Source organism: Crocodylus siamensis, chromosome 2, assembly GCF_052110815.1.
Source record: "Crocodylus siamensis isolate JL-2025a chromosome 2, ASM5211081v1, whole genome shotgun sequence".
NCBI lineage: Eukaryota > Metazoa > Chordata > Crocodylia > Crocodylidae > Crocodylus > Crocodylus siamensis.
Window position 1 is genome coordinate 196004988 of NC_143396.1, and position 27361 is coordinate 196032348.

Sequence of the window (27361 nt, forward strand, 5' to 3'; positions counted from 1 at the left end):
CAAAGGGGAAACTTAGCTCTTTCAGGTTTTAGTGTCATAGATATCCTATACAAACCTATTTCTGTTTCTAAATTTGCTCAAGTGTATTTTTTCCTACAAAAGTTACAACTGTAAAGAATTAGAAACAGCGTTCGCTGTCTGTAATTCTACTGTAAACGCATGTGGCAGGTGGTAAACATTTTAAGATAATATTCCTCATGGGAGCTCAATATGAGAAATCTACTCCAGTTAATGCTGGAGGTAATATGTAATTTCATGGACAACCCTAACGTATTTATGGAAACCACTGCATTGGAGATATATTCAACATTTCTGCTGCGGCAGGACAAATAATCAGTGATTCATAGAATCCGCAGAGAGTAGGATTTCAATTTTAATTAAGAGTTGCATGGTCTCAATATTTTAAACAGCAATTTGACAATGATTTCTTTTCAGTTTTAATACCACTACATAGAGATGAAATAATTTCAACAACAGCCTTCCAGAAATTTCATCTGAAAATCTGTTACGTGGTGCTCTGCATGGGTCTAACGCTTCTGCCACTGAACTCAGCAGCAACAATCCAATTAGTTTCAATGGAAACAAGACTCAAACAAAGGAGAATAGATTTTCTTACACTTTGAAAAATAGCATCTTCTTACTAGGTATTAGTTAAGGAGGGGTTTTATATAAACAAATATCATTATGTGCAACAATCCTGTTGCTGTGCAACACCTACCCAACAATTCAGTTTGCACCTTCATGCATTTACACACTCCTAGTTTGAACCAAAGCCTTCTGTAAGATATCCGTCTAGCCTACCACAATAACTGAAAGAAGAATAAAAGAACCACAGGAGTAATTATATTGCAAAGATTATTTTGATAATATCAGAAAATAGCCCTGTAAATGGATTGCCTAGCCTGCTGGCTTCCTTATGTAGGTTTTGCTCCCTGATAAGTTTCTCAGGCAGTTCTCCAAGTAAAACAACAGAGAAACAAACAGAGAAAAGCAAATCCTTCCATGCTGCCTTTGTACTAGGAGGAGAGCCCTTTGGCTCTAACCCCAGCAGAGCAGTCTAACCCCATCACCATTTGCTTCTTCCTCCCTTGATTAGTCTTCTGGGAGTTTTTTAAAGTTCCTAATGGGATACTCCCTGCCAATCCAGATGTCCCATTCCTGGGTTCTCCAAACAAGGACAACAGTTCCCTCCTAAATGGAGGGACTGCTTTGTTACTAACTCTTTTGTTACCCATATCATTATAAATCACTGATTTATTTTGTGTTACCATGTGAGCTAAAGATCTTTCAGAAGTTCTGTAAGCTTAATTTATTCTTCCCTACTTCATGTTTCCATGCTGATTGTCATAAAAAATTGAATTCCTTCTATCATACCCATGAGAAGATTGGGGTTTCCTCAGTTATTTGCTTTTTAAAATATTATACCATATTTCTTCCTCTGTGAGAACCTAAGCTATGCGACTAGTGTAATGTGCCCCATGGTCTTAATTTTCTTCCATGCTTACACATACTTTCACCACAAAATTTAGTTTTCATTCATTTTTATTTGTCATTTACTTTTTTTTCCCCCAAGGACATGTGCCAGAACAATTCAACTACACAAATAAGTAAACAAAATGATGTAAACAAATTAGTAAACAAAACAAACAGAAAAAACTTATTCATTTTATAATTTTAGCAACTATGTATAGACTATTTTTCCATATTTATCTAGGTCTACCCATCCACTTTTATAGTACACTAGTAATGATGCATGTAGTATGGCAGAGTCAGATCATTCTTGAAGTGCGTAATGGATGTTTACTGACTGAGAACTGTAGAAAGAGGATAAAGAACTAGAAATTATTTCAGATTGGAAGAAGAGAAGTTAAACAAAGATGTAGGGCAACTATATAAAACAAATCAGAAAGAGTGATCACGTAATTAAATAAATTCACAGAAGTGAAAAGAAATAACTTGATTAATCTATTAAAATGATTCTGTTGCAGCAGTCAAATCCACACAAAGAATAAATTTGAAGAGAACTATGTAGCAGATGCACAAATCATCTAATATCCTAAAAGAATATCACTGCAATTACTAGAATTACAGCTTGTTTTATCTTCCATGCACTCTGCTGCCCAACCAGAAAGTCAAACACAATTTAATTATGTCATTGTAAACTCTTTTACTAACTCACAGATGCTATATTTGAACTATTCTGTTTTGTAAGACAGCATCAGCATAAACTGTATCAAGGAACTCATTCATATGCAGACAAGCCTTTGACTGCATGATGACATTTCACCACACTGGGTGACAGTTGTATTAAAAAATGATCTACACACAAAGGCTTTAATAAAGATCACAAAAAACCCAAATATCAAAACTTAAAGACCAAATAAATGTGTGATTTAGATACCAAAGTTATTCACCTGCCTTACTGTCACTGATTGTGCAGCCAATATTTAAGTAAAAAAATATAAAGATAGAAAAGAAAAGGGGGAAAGAGGCCAACAAAAGCCAAAAAGCCTATTTTAATGGGTTTGGGAGGGCTTTAATCTTTATAGCTACTTATACTTTGTTGCCACAGGAGCACTGATTCTATCATTTAGACATTTTTCAAAATCTTGCTTTAAGTGACAAACAAAGCTTGCATTTCAAGACTTGTCTGTCTTTCCAAAAGATAAAGAGAAACAGGACAGTATGTAAAATGTATTACATATGCAAATAATGTCATTAGCAGCTTGGTGCCATGCTCAGTTAAGTCACGAGAGTTTTATGAAAGATTTTAAAGGGCAAACTTAATAACATTTTAGAAAGGAACTCAAATCCTTATGGTGGCCCCTAGGTGCTAATATAATCAAAAATTAATAATACTCACTTGGAAAATCTTTTGGGTGCGTCTTCTCTGACCAGTTTCCATAAAAAGTTAGCCTATATTTAGCAGTTCCACAGGCACAGCAGTCTAGGATTGGTTTGTCAGTCACGCCCTCCAAGGTTGAGTCTGAAAAAGGAGCAATGGATGCATTTTTAAAAATGTTTTGTTACAGCTGTACAGATGACAGGAGAATCCAGAAGAGAAATACAAGTGCTGAATAGCACTCACAAGGGATTTTTTGTTTTGTTTTGCTTTTTAAAGTTTGGGTTATAATTAGATATGGGCCAAAACAGAAACCTGGAAATATCCAAGTAATGATAATGATGCCTGTTTAGATATGAATATCTCCTGGATATGAACCCACTGCCACTATAGTTTTGGTTCTGTTTCAGATCCCAAACCGGAGCCTTTTTTTTCTGGTTCTTATCTGATGTGTGAAAATTTCACAAGATGTCCAGCATAAAAGATCACATCAACCTTCCGCTAATCTTGAAATATCACAAGAACAGAACACCAGATTCTGGCAGTATCAAAATCAAACATAAACCTGTGCTCTTATTTAGTCTTGAAAATGAACTCAGCCCTACAATTTAAATCCAGATCTGAAGCCAAACACTATCTCCTCCAACTTTAGCTACAATAGCATTGTTTACTTTAGTGAATTAATATGTGCTCATGAAAAATATGGCCAATAAAAATAAATTATCCTAGTCAGCTATTTAAAGAGAGTAAAGAGCCATGTGAGTGACCTCAGGAAAGGAAATCAGGGGAAAAGACTTGTTATAGAATTTAAAATGATAAAAGCCATAATCTCTCCGTCTGGCTGTCCATAACGCTTTATTCATGTTCTGATTGGGCAACTGAAACACCCAATCAGAATGCAAATACAGCATTGAGCCAGTAAGTGTTGGCTTTGTGGAGAACCTCCATGATGGTGGAGATACAGGGGATGGAGCAAGGGGGACAAGGCCAGCTGTGCTGGCCTGCCCCCCCACCCTCCGTCCCCTGTATCCCAGCCATCATGTGCTCCCCTGTGTCTCCACCATCATGGGGCAAGGCTGTGCTGGCCTCACCACCCCCCTCCCTCCCTGCCCTGCTCCCTGGAGGCAGTGGCAACAGAGCAGATGGCAAGGTCAGCAGTGCTGGACTCGCTCTCCTCTACCCTGCTCCCTGCAGGTGGCAACGTTGGAGTAGGACAGGGACAAGGCCACCAGGACTGGCCTCATCCTGACCCTCCCACCTTGCTCCTTGAAGGTGGCAGCTGTGGCACAGGGGGGAGTGGGGTCAGGATGCTGCAGGGGGTGAGGCCACTGGTGCTAGCCTCAGCCTGCCCCTCCCCCCTTCTGTTCTTGCTGCCTGCAGGGCCAACACAGCACCAATGTGGGGAAGAGCGGGCCCAACATGGTGGGGAGGAGTGAGTACACCATGGCAGTGGGTTTGAAAAAGAAGACCCGGGCTGATGCAACAGTGGTGGTGGGGGGAGGGAAAGAGTAGGTCTGGACCCAACTTAGGGTGGGGGAGAGGAGGAGTGAGCCCGAAGGGGGAGGGGAGAAGCCAGTCCACCATGGTGGTGCAGAGGGAGCAGTGGGCCTAGCCTGACTTGAAGCAGCAGCAGCAGGGGGAGCAAGCCTCCTTTCCCACTTAGGCTCCCCCTCCTCCCCCACCTCTCTTCCCCAGTGTCAGCCTTAAACCTGCTCCTCCCATCTCCCTGCCACTGCTGGGTCAGCCCAGACCCACTGCTCCCCTCCCCCCACCACAGCAGGTTGGCTTTTCTCCACCCTCAGGCCTGGTTCTCCCCTGCATTAGGCCCAGCCCTGTTATGGCAGGGAGGGGGGAAAGCAGGCTCAGTCCCCAAGCAGCAGGAGGGAAAGAGGAAGTGGGCCCAGACAGGGGGACATGGGGCTCCATCCCTGCCTGCTCCCCGCCATCATTCTTGATGGGCAATTGGCTAGTCAGTATAATTGTGCTAAACTAGAAACTGAGGAACTAAGGCTACGTCCAGCGCCATAGCAAGGAAGTTTGGCACCCAGGGCAAGCCTCACCCCATGCACAGATTTGGGGGACACACTCTCCCCATGCTTGCCCAGGGTGCATGCAGTAGTGGGAGCCACCCCCCCACTGGCTCCCCATGCCCCGCCACGAGCCGCTCACTGCTCCATGCTGCACCACACTCCATCTGGGCAGTGTCTGTTGGTGTCCTTTCACTTTGGTGCCTGAGGCAGTTGCCTCACTTGCCCCTCCCTTGCTATGATACTGGCTATAGCACCCATCTCCTCTGAAAGCAGCACATGGCATACTGTCTCAAAAAGGTTTGGAAAGTGACAGCAGAAGGCACTGGCTATGGTGCTACAATCTTTAAGGTTGTCTTTAAGCCCACATCCAGTGATCATCCATACTGCAACCTCTAAACTCAGTCCCCAGTGACAGTCCAGCCCAGCCCAGCCTCAGTTTATCTGAATTTCAGGGTATAATGCTGACAGCAACCTGCTCAATTTCCATTCCATCTGTTTCTGAAGTGTATTTCACCCTCATCCAGGCACCAGCACGCTTCAAGTAGAAGAACTCAGCCAGCAATTCTTTGTTCCTGACTTTCAGAAACACCCCACTTCCTGTCTCTCCTGCCCATAATTCAAGCCAAGTACAGGAAGGGACCCAACTAATTTAAAGGTGGGACCCCTCGGAGAGTTCTACTTGAAGCATAAAAAGTATGCTATAGCGGTATAGTGCTGGCCATAAAGTAGGATACTGGTAGAGAGAAATTGTTCAAATACCTTGGACTAGTTGAGGACAACCTTCTGGGCCAACCCTACAAATTACAGTAGAAATATTCATTGTGTTTTCCTGGAGCATAAAGCTTTGCAGCACTACACCTCTATACTTTCCCCTACCACCCAAGACACCATTCCGCCTTTGGCACAGATGAATACATTCTAAACATAGAATTGCTGCCAGGCTTGGCAAACTGTTTCTTAATTTAGGCCATTTCTAGACTAGGAAACTGTGGTTTTGACAGTATGGCAGCTAAAATGTCTTAACTAACACTGTAAACAACTGTGCAGACAGTTTAATACCTTTAAATAGGTTACTGGCCACAGACTGCCTCACTGTTGACCACGACAAATTAGCATGTTTTAATTAAGTCACTAGGTTTTAAAAACATGTTAGATATATGGTTTAACACACACACACACACACACACACACAATCTTTTCCTAACAGAGACAGGACTTGAATTACTCCAAATTCCCAACTTTGTGTCCTTGCTTTTCTCATTTGTATTCAATTCCTCTCTCTTTTTAGGAACATGAACAGATGTCTTAAATATGTTTATTTTGCTTGCTCCAGTGGCTTTATTCAACCTATTCCCCACACTGAATTTGAAAGGTTAGTTTTAATGAGTGTAATGTGCATTCCTCAATGTATGAAATGGTACAATACAATGGCATATGTGAATCATGGCTACCATCAAGGATGCCATGTTTATTAAAATTCAATTAAGCACATGAGTAGCACATATTCAGTTTATTACAAATATTATATTCAGGACCAGATTAAGCTAATTCCAGGTTTGGGCCCCAAAAATAAATGTTCATCACCTTAGCATCCATTGAACTAGACACAGCTCAAGCATTTAAATTGGAAGAAAGGGCAGGGGATGGAAATACTTTCAACCATTATCTCTGCATTTTTGCACAAAGAAATTATTATTTTTAGAGACGTGAAAAGCTTACCCTTTAAAAGATATTTTTGTAAAAGTATGGGTTTTGGAAGTAAATTCCAAAGAACCCATGCATACTAATATCAAGGGAATATAATTTTACTGAGTAGTAAGTCCCCTTTGATTTCAAAGGCCTACAAATGAAACCACTATTTAAATGCAGAGAACCATCTATAAGATTTATAATTGAATTCAACATAGCTGGACAAGAGAAGGTGGCAATACCATTTGCCAAGAAAATCTGAGTTGAAGTTTTACCTGTCAGATTTTTTTCACTTTTATTTATAGACCATTTGTTACATACTTATGTTGGGATTTTCTAACATACCCTGGAGATTCAGGCACACATATCCCCTTGACTTTCAACAGGAGTTTATACTCTTAAACCTCCATAGGTACTTTTGACAAATCTCCCCTGAGAGTCTGCACAGTTATCATGACAATTCCTGCCCTAAGGGACTAACATGAGGATATATATAAAAGAATGAGAAATGCTAGAAGAACCAAAGGAAAGCAGTTACATCTATAACTTCTCTTTATAATCAAACCTCCCATGGAGAGAAATAATTTCTTTATGCAAGAACATAAGGGTAATCATTCCTCCTCTTTCTACTTCCTCCTTCTCAGCATGAAACATCAGTATGCTTCATTCAAGGGTTTTCAAGGAGGCCTGGGCCCTCATGTTTAAATACTAAGAATCACAAAATTGCGTTCTTTTCAATGGATATTTCACTGCACATATAGGATGTTGTTAAAGGTTACCATGGAAAAAAACTCCAGGGGTAGCAGCAGAGGAAAGAGATAAAGGTAACATGAAAGATGACTTAAGTGTTGAGGAAGGATATAACTGGATAGGAGATGGCACATTCATCTCATAAGTTTTGTAGGGCCTAAAAGTAAGGCTTGGAAGTTAAAACTTTATATAGTGGATAACTAGGAGTTTGTAGAACAATCCACAGAGAGAAGTCCTAATTTATCTTACCTTGTTCACATAGTTTCTTGGTAAGAGAGCCTTCATCTTGAAAATAAATAATTCGCTTCTGCACAATACTGGCCCTGTTGATGAGGAACACAGCTTTAATGAAATACAATCATTCCTTCAAATGAATGGCAGAGCAGTGAATGGACAGCACAGGACTTTCTTGAAACATTTTGTACAATCTGATGCATCACAAAGTATCTCTCTAAAAGTCTGTCAAGGAGCCAGCTCTTCATTTATTTTATTTGATTTTATCTTGTTGCCAAGAGAACCATGTTTTAAGAACTCCATTTTATTCAAATAGTTTTCTCTGTGCTGAGTAATATTTACTAAAATCTAGGCACACTCCTCACTGTAGATGTATACAATGCTATATAGTTTTACTTCAAGTGGCATTTGATTTTCCTTATAAATAGCAAAAACTTGAAATGTTGATACCATATAAAGAATGATCAGTCATATTGTACTGCGAATCTGTGTTTCTGAAGTGTATGGCATTCAGCTGAGTGTCACAAATTATATCTGAGTTAAGAAAAACAATACTGCTAAAACAAGCAGCTATTTATAAAAAATTACTTGGCATTTTGAAGAGTGAGATGTTTCCAATATGCTGCAAGAATTTAATGCAAATAAAATACAGACTTTATATACATAAGCAGCATCATGATAAACTCCTTCAAAGGGCAACCCAACCTTGAAAAAACATATTAAAACTAATAACATTTATAATATTTTATTAATGCTTAATATCAACACACTGAGTTTGTAAACTCCAATTTGTCTTGAGATTTTGAATATAAATAAGATAAAAGGGAAACTACTTAGAGAAAAGCCATAGTTGTATCATTGATTGTACTCATGAGAGATAGTTGTATTATATTTATTTATATCTAAATAAATGTCTCCTTCCTCAGGAAAAAAAAAAAAAAAAGCTCAGAGCAATATGGTATCAGAAATAACATGCATTGTGTTTGCTCCCAAAGCCCCTCTCAGCCTATGGAATATAATTTCCATTGAGTTTAAGGAGTTTGGGGCAGACCCATTATGTTTGAAATACCAAAGCCACAAAACTGATAGCTAAGGGAAATTACCTATAGAAAGAGTTATGAAATTCAGCAAAATGCATTTGAGGATTTTTAATTTGACCTTTTAAATCGCTCATTTGTATTTCTAGCTTTGGTTTTTAACAACTCTGCACATTTTACTCTTGAGCACACACTTCTACTCTTTTCAGACTCTGCTTGCTTCAAGGAGACAGCACAGGCTCTTTGTTTCTCCTTTGTAAATCTGTTGCATTAACAAGATTCCTGAAGGTCAGAGGGCACGTAGAGCTTGCTCTGACCCTAAAAACTTTGGCCATTGGGCTGATATATCTGGGGTTTGGGGTTTTGTTTTTGTTTTTCGCTCTTTTTTTTCAATGACAGCATGAAGTTTAGAGAGGCTTTCTTAATTTACTGCTCTCACTCAATACTCCCTGGCATTCCTCATCTGTTAAATAGCTTCAAGTAAAAGTACAACAAAATAGATCATAAACCTAGCAGAAAATGCAAATTTACGCAATATTTTTTCCAGTGATAATATTACATCCTATATATTGGAGCAGCTCTGAACAACTGAAATATAGACAGATCTACCCCTTTAAGGACAAAATGCTGTGCAGGTCCCACCTGATTAACACATGCCTAAAGTACTTCTTTCTTTTCAGCCATATATAATTATGTGAATTAAATTCATATACAAACCTTGTGTCCTTTCCAAGGTATTTATCAATTAATTCCCTGGTAATGTTAATATAATGGTGCAATGAGACCTGATCTCAGATCCCAACAATCATGCTGCCTCCCATGCCACATCTGCATTCCAGGATGTATGATTTTGGGGATTAGGCATCAGCTCCATTTGCAGCCTTTCAACTTGCCAGCGTATGTGGAGCCTGAGATCATGATCTTGCACTCCATTTGTACCAGCAAGTTCAAAGCCATGAACCCAACAGCCCAATGTGCTAATTGAGCCATTAATATCACATATACCAAGGGCCTGAGTGAACATCAATCTCTTTCAAACGTTTGTCATATTACCAGCCTGTCAGCATCATTAATATAACACTGAAGCTCTTACCCAAGTATACTGAAATAAAAAATGGTTAACGAGAATTAATGTTTATGTCAAATCACGAGCATACTGGTTAAAACCACACAATCTGATTCTTCTCACATCAACTTTACACTGAGGTAATTTCATGGACTTCAACAGGTTAGCTTAAAGGCTAACAACTTATGGCCCACAGACCAATGTATCCCATGACAAACTGAATCTGGCCCAAGGAAGCACAGTATGCTCCAGCCAAAGTACCAGTGAAGCTGTCTCCAGGATCCCACCACCTCCACAACATCTGCTGTTCATTGGAAACTACAGAGATTTGGGTCCCATGGCAGGAAGGGACTGGGTAGCAAGCAGGAGGCCATGGTGATAAAAGGTTGCCAACTCCTTTGTATGGTATTTTAATAACAAAACAGTGGGAACAAATCAAATGGTACAGTAAAGACAGAATTATGTCAGTGGCAGAGTCAAGTCTTCTAAGAGGTCACACTATGAGGATGGTACTTCGAGAGATCCAAACAAACAAACAAAAAAATCAAGACATTTTTAAAAAAACACTCAGCCTCTGATGAGAGTAAGCGCCAACTAGACAAAGACAGGCTTAAGATAATGGCGCACAGCCTTCATTTTCTTGGATTTTTCACATAATAACCAAAAGACTTTTGGGAGCAAGATGTTATAACATCCTGTTCTCTCCTAGAGAGACTCAGTGAAACATTAAATGTTCTTGAAGTACTATCCATCAATACCATAAAACTGGCAAACAGCCACTTAGAGTGATTAATACAATTCAACATAACTGTCCTCTAAGCTGAAATACATTTGCATAATTAGGGTCTCACATATTTACAAGATATTTTTATCCAACACACATAGCAGAGTGGCAAAGAAGATTTAAAATATTAGCTTTTTCAGACTTTAATATTAAAATATATCCTTCTAACATAAAAAAATAAGTTTGGGGAAGGAATTCTCTAAATATGCAGATGAGGCAAATAATTTAGGATACTGTATTTTAGAAGAGCTATATGAGTTTCCTTTTAAAGTTTTCTTTCTTTTTGTTACACAGTTGGCTCATAAGTATAAAATACCAAGGGAACAGTTCACTTCCTTTCCTAACAACAGAATCTTCACAGCTTTGTGAGTCATTGTCTCTTCAGCTGTGGTTGAAATCAGATACACAGCTGATCATCTTTTCACTGAAGCTATTGGCTTCAATTGGAGCAGAGTCAGTATATTAAATAAAAATTCATAAATACAGTGTATACACATGCATTTATATACAAATATATAGATATATATAGTACAGAATATTTTATCCAATGAATTATAATGAATTTATATTTACCATCAGGTTTAATAATGTTTCCTAGGTCATAGACTAATTTACTAACTGAACAGGATCTGGTCCTTTTTTTCTGCTTTAAAATATTTGAGATGAATAGCTCTGCCATTAACTAAATAAAGGTTCTTGCTCTGGGTTTTGATACTAATATAAAAACCACAGTGGCAATCCAAAATTTATAGAGTTAGATTTAGATTGGGAAGAAAGTAATAGAATCATAGAAAATGAGGGATGGAAGGAACCTCAGGAGATCATCTAGTCCAACCCCCTGCTCAAAAAAGGACTATCCCCAACCAAATCATTCTAGCCAGGGCTTTGTTGAGCCCGGCATTAAATCTTCCACCATCTCTCTAGGTAACCTCTTCCAGTGCTTCAACACCCTCCTAGGCTAGGGACAGACATTCAAAAAGCCTAAGCCTGAACTGATTCAACCTTTGCAGGTTAGTCTAACCTGGCTAGGCTGAACTGGTTTCCAACAATACGGACAATCCCTTTAGACTTAGGCATGTGCCTGAATTTCCTGCAGTGGCTCAGGCTAGAAGCCATGGGGCACTACAGCAGCCCTCCCTTCCCTTGCAAAGCTGAGCTGAGGGGGTGTGGCCAGGTCCTAGCAGAATGCTTTGATTAGGAAAGGGTGGAAACCCCCAGCCTGCTTGCAGTCCCAGGCTTTTCTCAGCTCGTTGCTCAAGGGGCAGGAGTGTTGCCAGCCCCCAGCCACCACTGAGGCAAAGGGTGTGTGTGCAGTTCATGCATCTGTTGAAGATAATGGAGCTTTTCAATCTCCCTCCCTGCTTCTGTATACTGTGTGCAGCAAGCTGACAGGAAATCAAGCCGGGGTGTGTGGACTAATAACAGTGTCACCCCATCTCAGTGTTTTTCGACCCTTTAAGAAAACTGAGGGACATTACCAGCTACCTGTTGATTCAGCACTGACTCAGCATGTGGTCTGCTAGCTAATACACAGATACCTTCTCCGCAAGGCAGAGGAGACAGGGGAATTCCTGCTTAGCAGGGAGTGCTGAGGGGGAAGGGAGAAGCAAACAGCTCTTAAACAACTTTTCCAAGGAAGGACATTAAGCTACTTGTTGAATAGCTCCAAAAAGCCTGTCTGCCTCTCATCTCCCACAGCATGGACTGTAGCCAGCATGTGGTCTGCTAGCAAATGATCAGGTTTCTGTGAGGGATGGGGGAATGTTTGCTTAGCACAGAGTGGGGAGGGGAGTGGGAAGCAGAAGCCAGGCAGACACCTGCAGAGAATGCAGCCAGGGAGCAGAAGGGAGAGGCCAGCCCTGCTGTGGAACAGAGAGCCCCACCTAGTCAGAGAGCATGCCGGGATGCTGGGGGTCTGGGACAGATATTGGTTATCTTAAACCAGCAACGGGTCTGGGACAGATATTGCATAAACCAGTTTGAGCCAAATCACCTAAGTCTGATAATACATTCAACCAGATTTATCTCAGACTGGTTTTACCCATTGTCAAACTGGTTTATGTGCACTGAACATCTGTTGTGTTACAGGTTCAAACCAGCTTCTGTTCACTTAAACTGGTTTATGTGTAATGTCTGTCCCTAGCCTTAATGAGAAAGTTTTCCCTAATATCTAACTTAAACCTCCCTTGCTACCACTGGAGACCATTGGTCTTTGTTCTGTCATGTCACCACTAAGAACAATCTAGCTCCATCCTTTATGGAACAACCATTCAGGTGGTTAAAGGCTGCTATGAAATCCCCCTCAGTGTTCTCTACTGCCAACTAAAACCCGGTTCCCTCAGCCTCTTCTCACAAGTCATGTGCCCCATCCCCCAAACCATTTTCATTGCTCTCCACTGGACTCTATCCAATTTGTCCATATCCTTTCTATAGTGGGGGGCCCAAAACTGGACACAGTACTCTAGCTGTGGCTTCACTAGTACAGAACAGAGTGGAATAATTACTTCCCTAAATCTTCTAGCAACATTCCTATTAATGCAACCCAGTATGCTGTTAGCCTTCTTGGCAACAAGGGCACAATGCTGACTCATATTCATCTTATTGTCCACTGTAACCCAGCACAGCTGCTGCTTATCAAGTCAGTCCCCAGGCTGTAGGAGGGCATGGGGTTTGTCTGTCCTACGTGCAGGACTTTGCACTTGTCCTTGTTGAACCTCATGAGATTTCTTTTAGCCCAATCCTCCAATTTATCTAGGTCACTCTAAATCCTAGCCCTACCCATCCAGTGCATCTACTACACTCCCCCATCTTGGTGTCATCTGCAAACCTGCTGAGAGTGCAATCAATCCCATCTTCCAGATCATTAATGAAAGTATTGAATAAAACAGCCCCAGGACCAACCCCTGGGGCACTCCACTTGATATTAGCTACCAGCTAAATAGAGCCATTGTTTACTACCCCTTGAGCTCAACAATCTAGCCAGCTCCCTATCCACCTTATAGTCCATTCGTCCTACCTATACTTCCTCAACTTGCTTGCAAGAATGCTATGGGAGATGGCATTCTCACATCAACTTTGAGAGATGGTATCAAAAGCCTTGCTAAAGTCAAGGTATATTACGTCCGCTGCTTTTCAAGCATCTGCATCCAGTTTCCTCACTCAGATGCATCCTTCTTGGGCAGGGGTGGAAAACTATTTGGCCCAAGGGCTCATAGGGAGTTTCAATGAGCTTTCATGGGCTCGATTATCACCCCCCACCCACAGAACAACTCACCAAAACACCTTTATGGGGCTGTCTCCTCCCACAAACAGCTCACCAAAACTCCCAATGGGGCTGCAGACAGAGTGGGATAGGCAAGGCCAAGGTAACAGGGTGGGGTTATAGGGTGATAACAACTGAGAGCTGCGGCCCAGGCCAAGCCATAATCCGCTCCCTGCATGCCCATTTCCTGTCAAGAAGGTATGTGTGGGGAATGTGTGTGGGAGGGCTCATGCATGTGCATGTGTGCATGCATGTGTGGGGTGGGGGGTGTTGCCTGGATGCTAGGTTCCTGGGAGCCATCCAGAGGTGAGGGAAGTGAGCAAGGGCAGGAGGTGCATGCAGCAGAGCTCACCTGGACAGTGTGGTTCATGGCTGCCTCCACAGCACTCCCCATGCGGTTGAGCCCTGCCTGGTCCCACCCAGGACAGCCTTCTCAGCCAATCAGTGACAAGAAATAGGGACAGCAGCCATCTTGCCATGCTGACAAGCTCCTCATTTCCCCCCTGGTTAGCTGCACAGCCAACCACTGTGGCAATGAGGACTGCTGGCTCCCCAAAAGGAACCAGGATTTTTTTGAGTAAGCATTTTTTTTTCTTCAGGGAGCCCATGCTTTTTTCTGGATCCCACCCAAAATTATAGTTTCTGCAAAAATGTCAATACCATCATTTCAATATGTCCCTAGTCATATGGGTTTAAGGAGCTACACTTCCACTGGTCTCAAAGCTTTAATGTCACACATTTTAAAAGTAGAAACTAATCCCTGTATACTTTAAACAATCCTGTTTCCTTATCTATAGAACCCTTGTCTTTCATAGATGGATTTAGGTTCTGAAGAAGTGGTGCAGAAAATGTGACCAGTGCTGTAGGGGTGGTAGCAGACCTCTGACTCCCAGTGTCTCTGTGTCCTCCCCACCACCAATGGGGCAGGCAGATCACACTGTGGCAGCTACCAGGGACTTTCTAGAGTCCCCAAAACAAGTAAGACTCCTTCACCCTTGCCCCAGCTCTGGGAACCTCCACTTCACTCTGGGAACCTCCACTTCTCCAGCACTCAATGGCACTTCTCCTCTCTCCTCCCCCAAGCTGGTTTTATTCAGGGTGCAAACTCTGATAATTACATCTATGGGTACAGGAAGAGAGGGCCACATCTGCTGTTACCACTGTCCCTAGCTGACCTAAGGAGCCCCAGGGCTGTTCCTGCTCTGCTCCAGCTGGGGTCTGTATGAAGCAGCTGTATAGGGTGCCAGGCTCAGCCAGGAACATCAGCTGGAACAAACAGGTTCCCACTCCTACACCTAGGACACTGGGAAGGGAGCAGACAGAGGTCAGGGGAATTCACCTGCTACAGCTCTGGCCCTGACTAAGACTGGTATCCTGCACAGCCCCCAGCTGAAGGAGGTCAGGAGCAGACCTGGCTTCGCAGGTTGGCTGGAGACAATGGCTGGAATGGGCAGGAGAGGCCCCAGGGCTCCCTGTGCTCCCAGATCAGCCCGAGACAGTGGCAGTGGAGGGTGGGCCTCCCCATTCCTATGCCTGCTTCATGCCTACCCAATGGCTATCCACATGAGCCTGGGAGCTCCAACTGTACCTCACCCCTATCCACATCCTGGTCTGAGTTTACTTTCTGTCCAGATTATACAGATTCTACCCAAGCATCCAGAGCTGTGAGGTACTGGAGCTGCTGACGTAGGAGCTGTTCAGTGGAAGGGGGTGCAAATGTGCTCAGTGGAAGGGGGTGAAAACCACCCTCACATGCACTCCCTGCAGTCTTTCACCAAGCATAAAGGAACTTAAGAATGCTACCTATTGACCACTTCTTGTGGCTCTCTCATCTCAGCATTAGAAAACAAAGATGTTCAGCTACTTAGTGCTGCAGCACTTAAGCCCTGTATACAGCTCAGGAATGTTTTCCTAAATAATGATAACTAAATTAGATTTCATATTCTGATCTGGTTGCTTTATGCCATACCTGCGACATGCAGGGGATGGGACGGGGTCTCAAATGAATACACCTGGAATCTGGTGATTCCTCAGCACATAGCAGCCACAATGGCCATGATGTCCCTACTCAGTAGGCAGCATGCTGCAGAATGTATTATGCTCTTGATATTAGAAGCTGATGAAAATGCCTTCAGGAGCTCTTTTCTTATCAAAGGAAGCACAGCTTTTGGAGTTCATCCACCTTGTTCTTGTTGTCAAACTGCAGCACCAATTGGTTTATTATTTGACCCTAAAATTACCAGTCATATTTGAAAACTTAGACCAAATCCTTTAAGTAAAGTAAATAACTTTATGCTTTAATAAAACATTTAGAATACTTCATCAAAGAATTGTGCAAACTCGTGCAAAGTCATATACATTACTGATGATAATGAAATACAAAATACTGAATCTAAGTCCTTGTTCATTACCTCAACGATATGCAAATAGAATATGTTTACCCCTGTGACTGACAAATTACTTTGCTTCCTGAATCTGATAGGTGGAACTGAACACAAGTAAACTTTTTATGTTGAACTGCAATATATGGAAAGTAAACTTTCAGGCTCTCTCTTAGGGAAAATTTCTTGGCTTGGAATTCTAAAGGCTATAATTGAAACAGTTTCCAGTTTAGTATAACCTTTCCATTCAAGTATGTAACAGCAGAGCTATTAGTGCCACTCTGAAGTGTTGTAAGAGCTTGGGGAAACCTGCCTGGGGAGCAAATTCAGCATTTGAAAGTCTGAGAGACCTGGGAGGGATGGAGAGGGAGGAGTGGACTTAGATAACTTAAAATGGGTTGAAAAATAAAAAATCCCAAAGCCCAACAGGGTACCAAGAAATAATGATACATTTCTAGATTTAAAAAAATATGACTTATTTTGCTTTTTATTACTTACAAGTTAAACTCCCCATGCCAAAATTTCTTCCTTCACCTGTCTCCTTCTCAAGTTCTTTATGAACTCATGGTGAGGTTTCAGTTTACATTTAAATCATTCTAATGGCACTTAAAATGGGAGTGTCCATGCACTAAAGGATGTTAAACTGTGCTACGAAAGCTCTGAACAGCTTAAAAGTTACAGCCTTTACTTAAAGTGGTATTTTTGAAGCATTCTATCCAACTTGAGCTAAGGTATTTTTAAATCTGATCCACAGAGATACAGCAACAATCCTGTAGTCATCTAGTATCTCAGGATTTGTGGTTCCCAGACCTTTAACCCCAGCAAACTTTCCATGCTCCCATGCTCTACTACTCAAGGGGGCTATTGGCCCCAACTCAACACCCCCACCAGCTCCGAGTGAGTATAAGTCCAGCCCACATGGCTCCATGCTGCTAGCCACAGGTGCCAACTTTGGTTTTTTTTCAGTGAGTGCTTACAGATATAACCCCCTCCACCCCAACCCCCCCCCCCAAAAAACCCCAGTGCTTTACTTTAAATTTTGTGCACTCTCATACCGAGCCTTGTGCATGCCCAAAAGAGGCAGAGCATTACTTCAACAGCTCTGCAGTATCTGTAAAGATTGGTGCTTTGGTGGGGCTTTTTTTAGCACTTTCATCCAATAGCTGATTGAATCAGCTTCAGCTAAAAGCACCAAAAATACTTGCTGAAGTGCCCGATCTTTACAGATACTGCAGAGCCGGGCTGAAGAAACGCACTACTTCTTCTGGTAAAGCACAATTTTTTTAACAACTCAACAGTGACTCGTGTGCCGAGTACCCACTTTTTTTTTTTTTTTTTCCCAGTGGGTGCTTCACTAGAAGCACCCACAGAGTCAGCACCTACATTGCCAACATAGTTTTGGAAACTGCACCGAAGAACCATGCATTTGCCAACTGTTCCATTTCTGCAGGTGGGTTTAAAATATAGCATATCATTTAGAGAGGTGCTAGCACTGACCAATGCCAGTTTATCAAAAATGGAGGTTTATCAAAAAAACAAATCTACCTACATTTTGAGTCCCTGGATCAGATATCCTTATTAAAAAATATACTAAAATTCACCAAAATGGACACACATTTTTCTGGGAGCCCAACTCCCATACTTCCAGGCTGTTTGACAGACTCATTCAACAAGACTGTTTCAGACGTTGGCAATTATAAACCATACACAAACTTGCTGTAGACATTGCTCCTCCTGAACAAGTTTCTGATAGTCTGATCACATGGCACTGTCAGGGAAGCATAATGGACACAATACTGCTTGCCCTCACCCCCTTGCCGCTTACCTACTGCTCCATCTCTGGCCCCTCCAACCCTGACCTAGCCAGGCCCAGAGCTGCTGCTGCTGCTTCTTCATGGCTGAGCATGGTGGGCCCAGGTTAAGGCCACCCCTCTGATTTCCCCAGAGCAGAGCAGTGGAAGATAAGTGGTGAGGCAGGAGCAGGGGGGACAACCACAGGCATGGGGGCAAGAGCCAGGGGGGGAAGGCAAGAGGGTCAGTGCAGTGGGGGGCAAGTGGCAGGGGGACAGACATAGGCATGAGGGGCAAGAGGTGGGAGGTCTGGCCCCCTGTCCCTGCTGCTGCCTGTTCTACTGAAGCTGGGCGGGGAGGGGGTGAAATTAAGACAACCTTCTACTCATTAGATTATTTTTAGATTATATACATGGAAAATTATAACAAATGTAACATTTTTTATGGAAATAATCTAATTATTGGAGTCATCTTAAATTTGAAAGCATCTTGGATTTGGATAAATATGGTAATCCTTCATGTGCAACTGCTCACAGCATGTTCTAACTTTCACACTGCTAACACAGATTTTGTACGGTGTAAGTGTAATGTATAAATTTACCCTTAGTTTTTTTAATGTGCTAGTAACATGGGTTTAGCCATGTTGAAATTTGTTTAAACAAAAACACTTCAAGTCAGGTTTACTCATCTTTCCTTAACTCAGTTTCTAGCCTAGTGCAGAGGGGGCAAGCTGCTGTGCTGTGGATTTCCCTCTGAGTGCCCACAACATGGCATAAGTATTTGTTTTTGGTTTTCTTATTTACCATTTGTTTGAGGTTTAAAAGACAGTGTCTGAGTTAGGAAGACTATTTAGTAGCTTATTGCCAAATATAAAAGTTTTCAAATAGAAAAAGAAAAGACAAAAATACCCCTTGCAAAAAATCAATAAAGTATTTTTGTTTAGCTTTAATCTTATAAAAGCCTAAAAGACATGACACTTGATGTCAAGGAGATAAAACTAGTAGTAAGAACTGAAAACACTTCCAACAAATTTTGTTTTGGTTTCACAAATCTGTTGTTGTTTTGGATATCCTGCTCAGTTGTGCCATCAGGTGCATATGCATGGTTCTCAATGCCTTCAAGACAGGTTCTGGCCATCATATATAATACAACAAAAAAATCAACTCTAAAGAAAAATACAATTAAACATGCTGCTATGTTATATTTGTCTTGTGTTCAAAAAATCTCTCTGTTCTTTCCCTGAATGGTCACAGATATAAATATTAAATCTAACCCTGCAGGATAAAAGCCCACAGTGATGAGATTCTTCCTGACACGCACATTTTACCTCTCTCTTCTCAGCAAGAAAAAAAAAAAGATAAAAGTAAGGTCCTGGGTAGACCATTTAAGTGAACTTCAAGTATTTTCACACCTGTTGCTGTTTGAGGATCCTATTTCACTTCTCAGGTTTTTTGTCTATCTAGTAGATAGCACCACCTTGGATATCAAAACTAAAAATTATTAATCATAATTTGAAAAAGTGATACTATTTTGGGAAGGCACTCTACCCTCATAGCTTAAAGTATTGTCTCTCCCTCTTTAAGAGGCAACTGTGCAGTAAGGTCTTTTTTCCAATTAGTGATGTTCAAGCTGAAGACGTTCTAATGCTATTGCTGTGAAGCATGATAGTGAAAAGCCCTAGTGCAGATTCACAAAGAGGACAACACTCAGAGCTTTCCCCACCTGAACAGTTTGTGCAATGTTTTGGCATAACTGAAAACTGTTCTCTCTGATGAATTAGGGGACTGGGAAGAGGGAGAGATATGGCTGTATGCCCCCCATTTTCATTACAACGAGGGCACTCTTCTTATCACACGGGAGTAGAGTAGCACCAGGCCATGCAGGGAAAACTCATGCTCCAAGGAGCATGATCTCTCTCCACATGTCGCTTTTCCCATCCTTATTCCAGAAAGTTACTATAACAGTTTTGTCACTGGTACTAATGGGATCCCCCTGAAGCAATGATGCAGTTTAAAATTACCCAGAAATTTACTCCAATGCAGCAGCAGGGGAGTTGCTAATAAGGGAGGGACTAACTGGGAGCCTAAAAACTCCCAAAGCATAAAGAAAACTGTAAGGGAATAGTTCAGAGAGAAGGAACCATCTGTGAATAGAACAGCTTGCTATAGTGAGGGAGCAAACTGATGTGCTGGGACTCAGTACCAAGGGGTTCCCCTCTGAGTGCCCATGACACAGAATAAGAGTTTGTTTTTGGTTTGCTTATGCAAATAAGCCATTTATTGAGACTGGGAGACAGTGAGGAAGGAGGGAGGAAGGGAGGTTTAAAAGACAGTGTCTGAGTTGGGAAAAGTAACTGAGGAACTCTTCAGGGGGCAACCTGCCTGCCAAAACCAGCAGGCTAAGAAACTCACAAGTAGACATAGATTTCATAGACATTAGGGCTGGAAGGGACCTCGGAAGATCATCCAGTCCAGCCCCCTGCCCCAGGGCAGGAAGTCAGATGGGGTCATAGGATCCCAGCAAGATAAGCACCCAAATTTCTCTTGAAGGCGTTCAAAGTAGGTGCTTGACCCACCTCCAGTGGCAGGCTATTCCAGACCTTGGGGCTCGGACAGTGAAGAAATTCTTCCTTATGTCCAGCCTGAAATGGTCTTGCACAAGTTTATAATCATTTGACCTTGGGGCGCTCTGGTGAACAATCGTTCCCCCAGATCCTGGTGAACACCACCGATGAACTTATAGGTGGCCATCACATAACCCCTGAGCCAGCAGCTTTTCCAGGCTGAAGAGCCCCATGGCTCTCAGCCTGTCGTTGTAAGGTCTGTTTTCCTGACCTCTGATCATGCACGTGGCTCTTCTCTGGACTCTCTCAAGCTTCTCCACATCCTTTTTGAATTGTGGGGCCCAAAACTGGGTGCAGTACTCCAGCTGCGGCCTCACCAAGGCTGAGTACAAGGAGAGAATGACGTCCCGGGATTTGCTTGAAAAGCTGGATGCAAGCCAGTGTTTTGCTTGCTTTACTGGCCGCAGTATCACATTGAAGGCTCATATTCATCTTGTGGTCAATCATGACCCCCAAGTTCCTTTCATCCATAGTGCTAACCAGCATAGCATAGTCAAGCCTATAAGGGATATAGTCACAAGGGAAAAAGATATAAAGCTGAATTCAGTCTCGTGGCTCCATTCATGAAGCATTTAAACAAATTATTCAGAAATGTACAGTATTTATTGGACTTTGTGAAAAAAAAAAAGGACTAAGCAGAAGGAAAAGATACCACAAGGGCTGTGTTACTCTCCAGGCTTCTTCTGAGTAGAGGGTATTTGTTAGAAATACTTTGAAAATGTGTAGTGAACATTTATCTCTTCAAATAAAAAATTACATAGCAAGACCTACATCAGGTTCAGATCTAAACTCCTTGCAGGCACTGATTAATGGCCATTTAGTTGTTAGGATCTGATTGGAAGTAAATTACTTGATGCTTTCAAAGGTCAGAAAGATTTTTATAACTTTTTAGTGCCATTTGCCTGCAGGCAAAGCATTCTAATATTCTAATATAGTAAAAGCCTAAGTCTGTCTGTCCATAACACCCCAGGCCAACTGTGCATGCACTGCCAAGAGGGCGTGTGCCAATTGACTGCAAGTGCCCAGAGTGCTACGGACAGAGGGAGCTGCCCACCCCTCTCCCCAACAACAACTGGCAGGGAGGGGGAGACGGTGAGGAAGTGGGGAGGGAGAGAGGGAGGCAGGGGAGCAGGAAGGAGAAGGGGAAGTGGAAGAGAGAATATTCAGTGGCAGCACCCCCCTGTCACTGCTGCACCCTCTGCCCCTCTGCTGCCACTGCCACCACCCAGCCCCAACAACAGCCAGCAGACACGGGGAGGTGGTGGGGAGGGAAGGAGGTGAGGGGGAGGCGAGCCAGGGAGAGGGGGGCATGTTGCTTGCCACCAGGTGCCAGTAGCTGCCACCATGTGCAAGCTCCCCTCCCCCCCAATTCCTGGGAGCCACTGGCAGCATGGGATGGAGCAGCAGGGGATGGGGGGTGGGGGTGCTGGATAGCACAAGGCTAGAGGTGGAACGGTGGCCCCGTGGGATGCTGGATGGTGGCACTCCATCTCCACCAGCCCCTCCCACCCCCCAATCGCTCATGATGGGCAATTTACTAGTATTACAACATGCAATAAAGCCAATTAGAGCCCATTATAACTGAGCTGATCTGACTTTGCAATGCGGTGTTTAATATTGTTCGTTCTTCTTGAAGATGCGTTCAACTGAAGAAGGTCACAATCTTTATGGATATTAATGTAGAAATCAAGATGCATCCTTTGTGATTAGGGACATACTGCACCATCACACAGGGAAATGCTTTTTTTCTAGGTGTAACAGATAAAGCAGAAGCTTTATTGAATTTCCATTTTGATATTTAAACTTTGGCACTGAAGCTGCCAGCATCCAAAACAATACAATGTCTCACATTAGAACAACTACCACAAGGAAGTGTTGGGTCCTCATGTTTGAAAAATTAAGAATTAGTACTGAAGGGCAATGGAAGGAGAAATGCAGAATTCTGGTTGACATACAGAACAACATCTTGTATACATTTCCACCAGACCTAGCTCTATATTCACTATGACAGGTTGGAGCAGAAGGAAAAGCGTGTTTTGGCCTACTTGACTTCTTTGGCTAGAAAAAGATTCAGTCAGGAAGGATACACATGACTTTTTTTCTACATGTATTTCTTGCCTTTAGAACAGTGCTTATATTGCAATGCTATATTAGACCAAGCAAAATACAAGACAGGAGAGTGGGCTTTCCCTACATGAAATCTTTTTCATGATATATTAATGAAAAAAGGATATGCATGAAATATTCTATGTTTTAAATCAATGTTTAAAGCAATCCTCTTTTGTGTGGGTATTAGCTTAGTGTTTCAACAAGAATAAGAAGTTGGGCAGTAATAGAATCAAATATGTCATTCTGTTTGGATTCAGGGCTGGGGGAGGACATGGGGGAGAAAAGGACCAGAGACAAAGACAATTTCCCACATGACATTTATGCTCCACTGAAATGATAAAACCGTTAAAAATGACACGAATACTAAGGGAGCGTTTCCCCCATAAATAGCCCAGATTATGAAATTTACTCCTACATTGAAAAAAAACAACAAAACAAACAAACAAAAAGGCAATAGATTTCAATTTCTTTATTTAACTTAAGCTTCCATGATTATCACTATCCCATCTTTAAACAACATCTTTGGGGAGAAAAGGGGAAGAAGAAACAAACTCACAATTTTTAAAATGGAAGTTGAAAAACAAACAGGGAAAGCCATAAGATAGGCTGACAAGTATGGCATGAAAAATTTAGTGGTACCTGGCTTTTTGTCCTGGATAAACTACTGACTTTTTATATAAACAAGAAAGTCTCATGAGACTTGACTCAACTCTTAATTAAAATCGATGAGCAAGCTCATCGGGAAAGTAGATTTTTTGTTATTTCTTTGATTTGATTCTCCAAATTTCTTTTGACATTTAAGTCAACCTCACCACAAAACTGGGTCAGTAGAAAATCTCACTAACAACTCTAGATTGCTGCTGAGCAAGATTTTCTGGGTAAAAGCATTCTGTAAAACAATTGCATTCAACCCTGGGTGCAGACAAAAGTGACAATTTTTGCCCAATCCAGCCACAGGAAGCAGTTTATAGCTGTGACCAAACACAAGTTCATGGCTGCAAACAGCTTCAAAAATGGCTGCTCAGGTGAAAATCTGACCCCTTGTTGCATGAGGTATCAGATAAATATGTCTCAAAATGTAATGCCTTTTGTAACTTGTGCCTGCGGAGCTCCCAGCCCCTCGCTGTTTTCAGAATGGAAAGGGGGAAAGGGAGTGGAGGGAGTTCAGTCTGGGGGATTTTCAGCCTCTTCTGGAGCATGGAGTGGGTGTATCAGAGCCCTGCACTCCCCCCCTCCAGGGGACTACAATACTGGCTGGGGAGCCTCAAGAACAAATTCTCTTCCCTGCCTTTCCCCTCATACCATGCTAAAAACAGTGAGCACTAGCAAAGATCCTGGCCACTGCTATGGGAACCTGGTTGCAGGTGCCCAACCCACAACTAGATTCTCTTCCTCCTGGAACCAACACTGAACTTCTGTTTGTTCTGGGGTAACACTGTAACTCAAAAAGCTTTGCAGAAGTCAGTCTCAGTTACAGCTGGGAGCTGCACATCTGTCTGCACCCCTTGGCTGTGTCCAGATGAGCACAGCTGTGAAGTATGTGGAGCTGCAAACACATCTATGGTGCCACATCCCACACATTCAGATGTTCTCCATGCTGCAAGTGAGCACTGCCTGTGAGTACGCTGCTCCCCTTTTTTTTCTAGTGTTTATTTTTTTTTACCCCTGCCAAAAAGAAAAAAAAATGAGAAAATAAAGGGAAGCAATGCAGGCACGGGCAGTGTGTGCCTCTCAGAAGTGGAGGCAAGATGCCCAGAGCCACGCTGCAGCTGCTGGCCGGGCTCTGCATGACAGAATTGCTGCTCCTGCAGCTCCGGGAGGCTGCCAGGACCCCTGGTAAGGCTGCTAGGGTCAGCCCAATGCTAGCTCCAGCCTCTGCTACCCTTACCTGGGATAACTTACTACACACCAAAGCATGTGTGGCACGGACATCCCCTGGGGACAAGTAGCAGCGGCACAAGATGTGCCACCACTATTTGTTCCCAGTGAATCAAATGTCCACACATGTGGATGTGGCCCTTGTGTCCTAATGAACCAGATTAACTTCTTTATTATATTTACTGGTCTCACTATGCATTGTATTCTATGTACTGAACTACAGGGACATAGGTGTAGCCTGGAGAAGTTTACAAGTATAAAACAATTACCAAGAATGAAAACTCATTTGTTTCTTCATTACACTGAAGAAGTCTGTGCCTCTTCCTATGCATGGTTCAGCCAGGCTTGTTCAAGGGTGCAACTTCTGTTGAAGTTACTATAGTGTTAGTAGATTTATTTTAAAGAACAGTTTGAGCCTTGCCATGATGACATACCCATTATGTAGAGCAGCAGTTTTCACTATTTTGTGCACACACTGCTTCTCATACCACTTGAATTAGCTTTTTGGCAGAGACATACAAGCCCATAGCAATATCTGAAGGGGGTCCCTTTTTCCCCATGTAGAGACAATGTATATCATCTTTTTAACTTATGAATTCACAGTCTTCAGAGAAGACCTCCTGAGAAGCAAACTAGAATGCAGAATTATTGATAAAGGTTGAGCAGACCAACTGCCATCTATTCACTGCCTGTGCAACATGACAGCATAGGTTGTTCTTTCCCCCACTGAACAACATGTGGCCACACACTTATCTCTTTAGCAGCAACTGAACATGTGGAAACTTATTTTAATGTGATGGTGTTTGGGAAGTAATTCAGGAAAGCAGGGGCACTTCCTGACGCATTGCAGTACTTTAAACAATATTCAGCTAGAGCAAGACTAAGCAAACAAATCCATTTTGCTAAGACAGCTAATAGGGTCTGAGGTATTTGGACTGACACTGTTGAAATAAAGATATTTAATGCATCTTCCATCAAACAAAAACATACCCTGATAATCTTCCAAGGTCCCTTCCGTCCTTACAATCTATGAAGAGATTGGCACTATTGTACCTCAGGAACAAAGAAAGTAGTTGTCCATCCAACTTCCAATTGAATTTTATACTTGTACTTAAAGATGTACAAACATGTTTAATAATATATTTCATTTAGAAGTTCTACCAGTTCTTTTCAGTTTTTGCCCAGCTCCTGTCAACATCTACACATGCAGTACTGTGGAGTTAAAAAGTCCCAGAGCCGCTCTGGCCTGGAGGTATTTTAGGGGCTCTCTCTCTGAGGTAGTGCTATTCTTTGGATTATCCCATGCTTGGGAAGAATTCAGGTCCCAGGTGGTTAGGGCTGGCAGAATCCACAGGAAGGCTGATCATTAAAAACACTCACAAGACTCTCAAGTTAGCTAGGTGGTAGCCAGATGAGAGGGTAAGAAATTTCATTTGTCTTTTCATTCTTATCTCCCCCTTTCTGCTAACTCTTCCTCAGGCTTGGGCTCCAGCAGGTGCCATCCCTACCACCGACTGGGACATTGAGCATGTGTTTGCTCTGGCCTCACCCCAGCCTGGTAACAACAATGGTGGCAGCTAAGGCTGGGCCCTGGAGCCAGTAACAGAGCTGCCAAGCCCCCACCACCCCTGCTATATAGTCAGGATGGCACTAGCCCTAGGCAGCAGTAAGGATGGAGCCTGCTGGAGCTCATGCCAGAGCAACAGTAAGTGACAAGCATGGGGCAGGTCAGATGGGGGGCAAAGACTGTGTGTGGATGGAGACCAGAGAAAGTGGGACCCCAGGCACAGAGATGGGCCGGAATGGGGGAAGCAAGTGGTGGGAGCAGGTAGGTGACAGGAAGCATGGTATAAAGATGCAAGAGGCAGGGGTCAAGCTGCTTAACCTCCCCCAGTGTTTGCCGCCCCACTGCTTCCCTCACTGCCAGCTCCCCCACCTGCTCCCTATTATCTGTCCCCCTACTGCCCTCCCATCTTCTGCCATGTCCCAGCTTTCTGGATTGCATTAGAGGCAGGAATTAATTTAAGATAACCTTCCAATAATTTGATTCTATACATGGAAAAATAACAACACATTTATACATTTTCTATGCATAGAATTTAATTATGGGGGGTGGTCTTAAACTCAGAGTAACCTTGGATTCAGGTAAATCATTTTGTTGTTTTGCCTCCTTACTAATTACCTGTGGTAAAGAGGGATCTCAGGTTCGGTGATATTCCAGGATAATTCATTCTACAGAAAAGGGTAGATACCTAGACCAGAGTGTTCATGTGCCCAGGTAAGGGCTGAGCTGGGCCAGAGGGCCTGAGAGCCTGGAGGAGGCCTGTGTGCATGACCACGGATCTGAGAGTTCAGAGGGAAACTGTATAAGGGACTAAGGGGCCTGGGGGCTGAGTGTTCAAATAGTTTAAAATCAGAGAAAAAACATCCACAAGGCTTCGGGCATGGTGTAGGTAAGGAAAAGGAATCACGCAATTTGCCCTTAAGGCTACAGGTGCCCTACAGGAGCATAGTCAGGTCAAGAGAGCTATCAAAACTAAGGGATAGATTGAGGATAATGGATAGAGACCCAGTGGAAATTATTAGGATTAAGGCTCACTAAGGCCTGTGGGCAACTTCCCTTTTCAACCTTTAATATTAACAATAAGGTGTGGCTGGTGAGCAACAATAGAGTCCAAGCCAGGCAGGAGCTCCAAAACCACAGAAGGCACCACAGCCACCCCTGTGGCTATGAGCCTGTTCCATACCTAATAATGATAATATTGTGTTTCACCCTGTGGCACCTTTGAAAGTGTCTCAAGAAACCCCAGGATGGCATGGCACTCTGGGTGAGAATTTCTGGAGTAGGGACTGGAGCCCTACACCTCAAGAAAAAGGACTAGCCT

General features: G+C 42.6%; 1 protein-coding gene across 1 annotated transcript in view; it reads right to left on the bottom strand.

The window, feature by feature from the left end:
- SPON1 (spondin 1) overlaps nucleotides 1-27361 on the bottom strand; it is a 375349-nt gene that overhangs the window by 256055 nt on the left and 91933 nt on the right. The window contains exons 4-5 of the mRNA XM_090032775.1: nucleotides 7561-7634; nucleotides 2864-2986 (exon numbers count right to left, since the gene is read on the bottom strand). Of these exons, the coding sequence (XP_089888901.1) occupies nucleotides 2864-2986; nucleotides 7561-7634 (197 nt within the window). The remainder of the gene's footprint in view (nucleotides 1-2863; nucleotides 2987-7560; nucleotides 7635-27361) is intronic.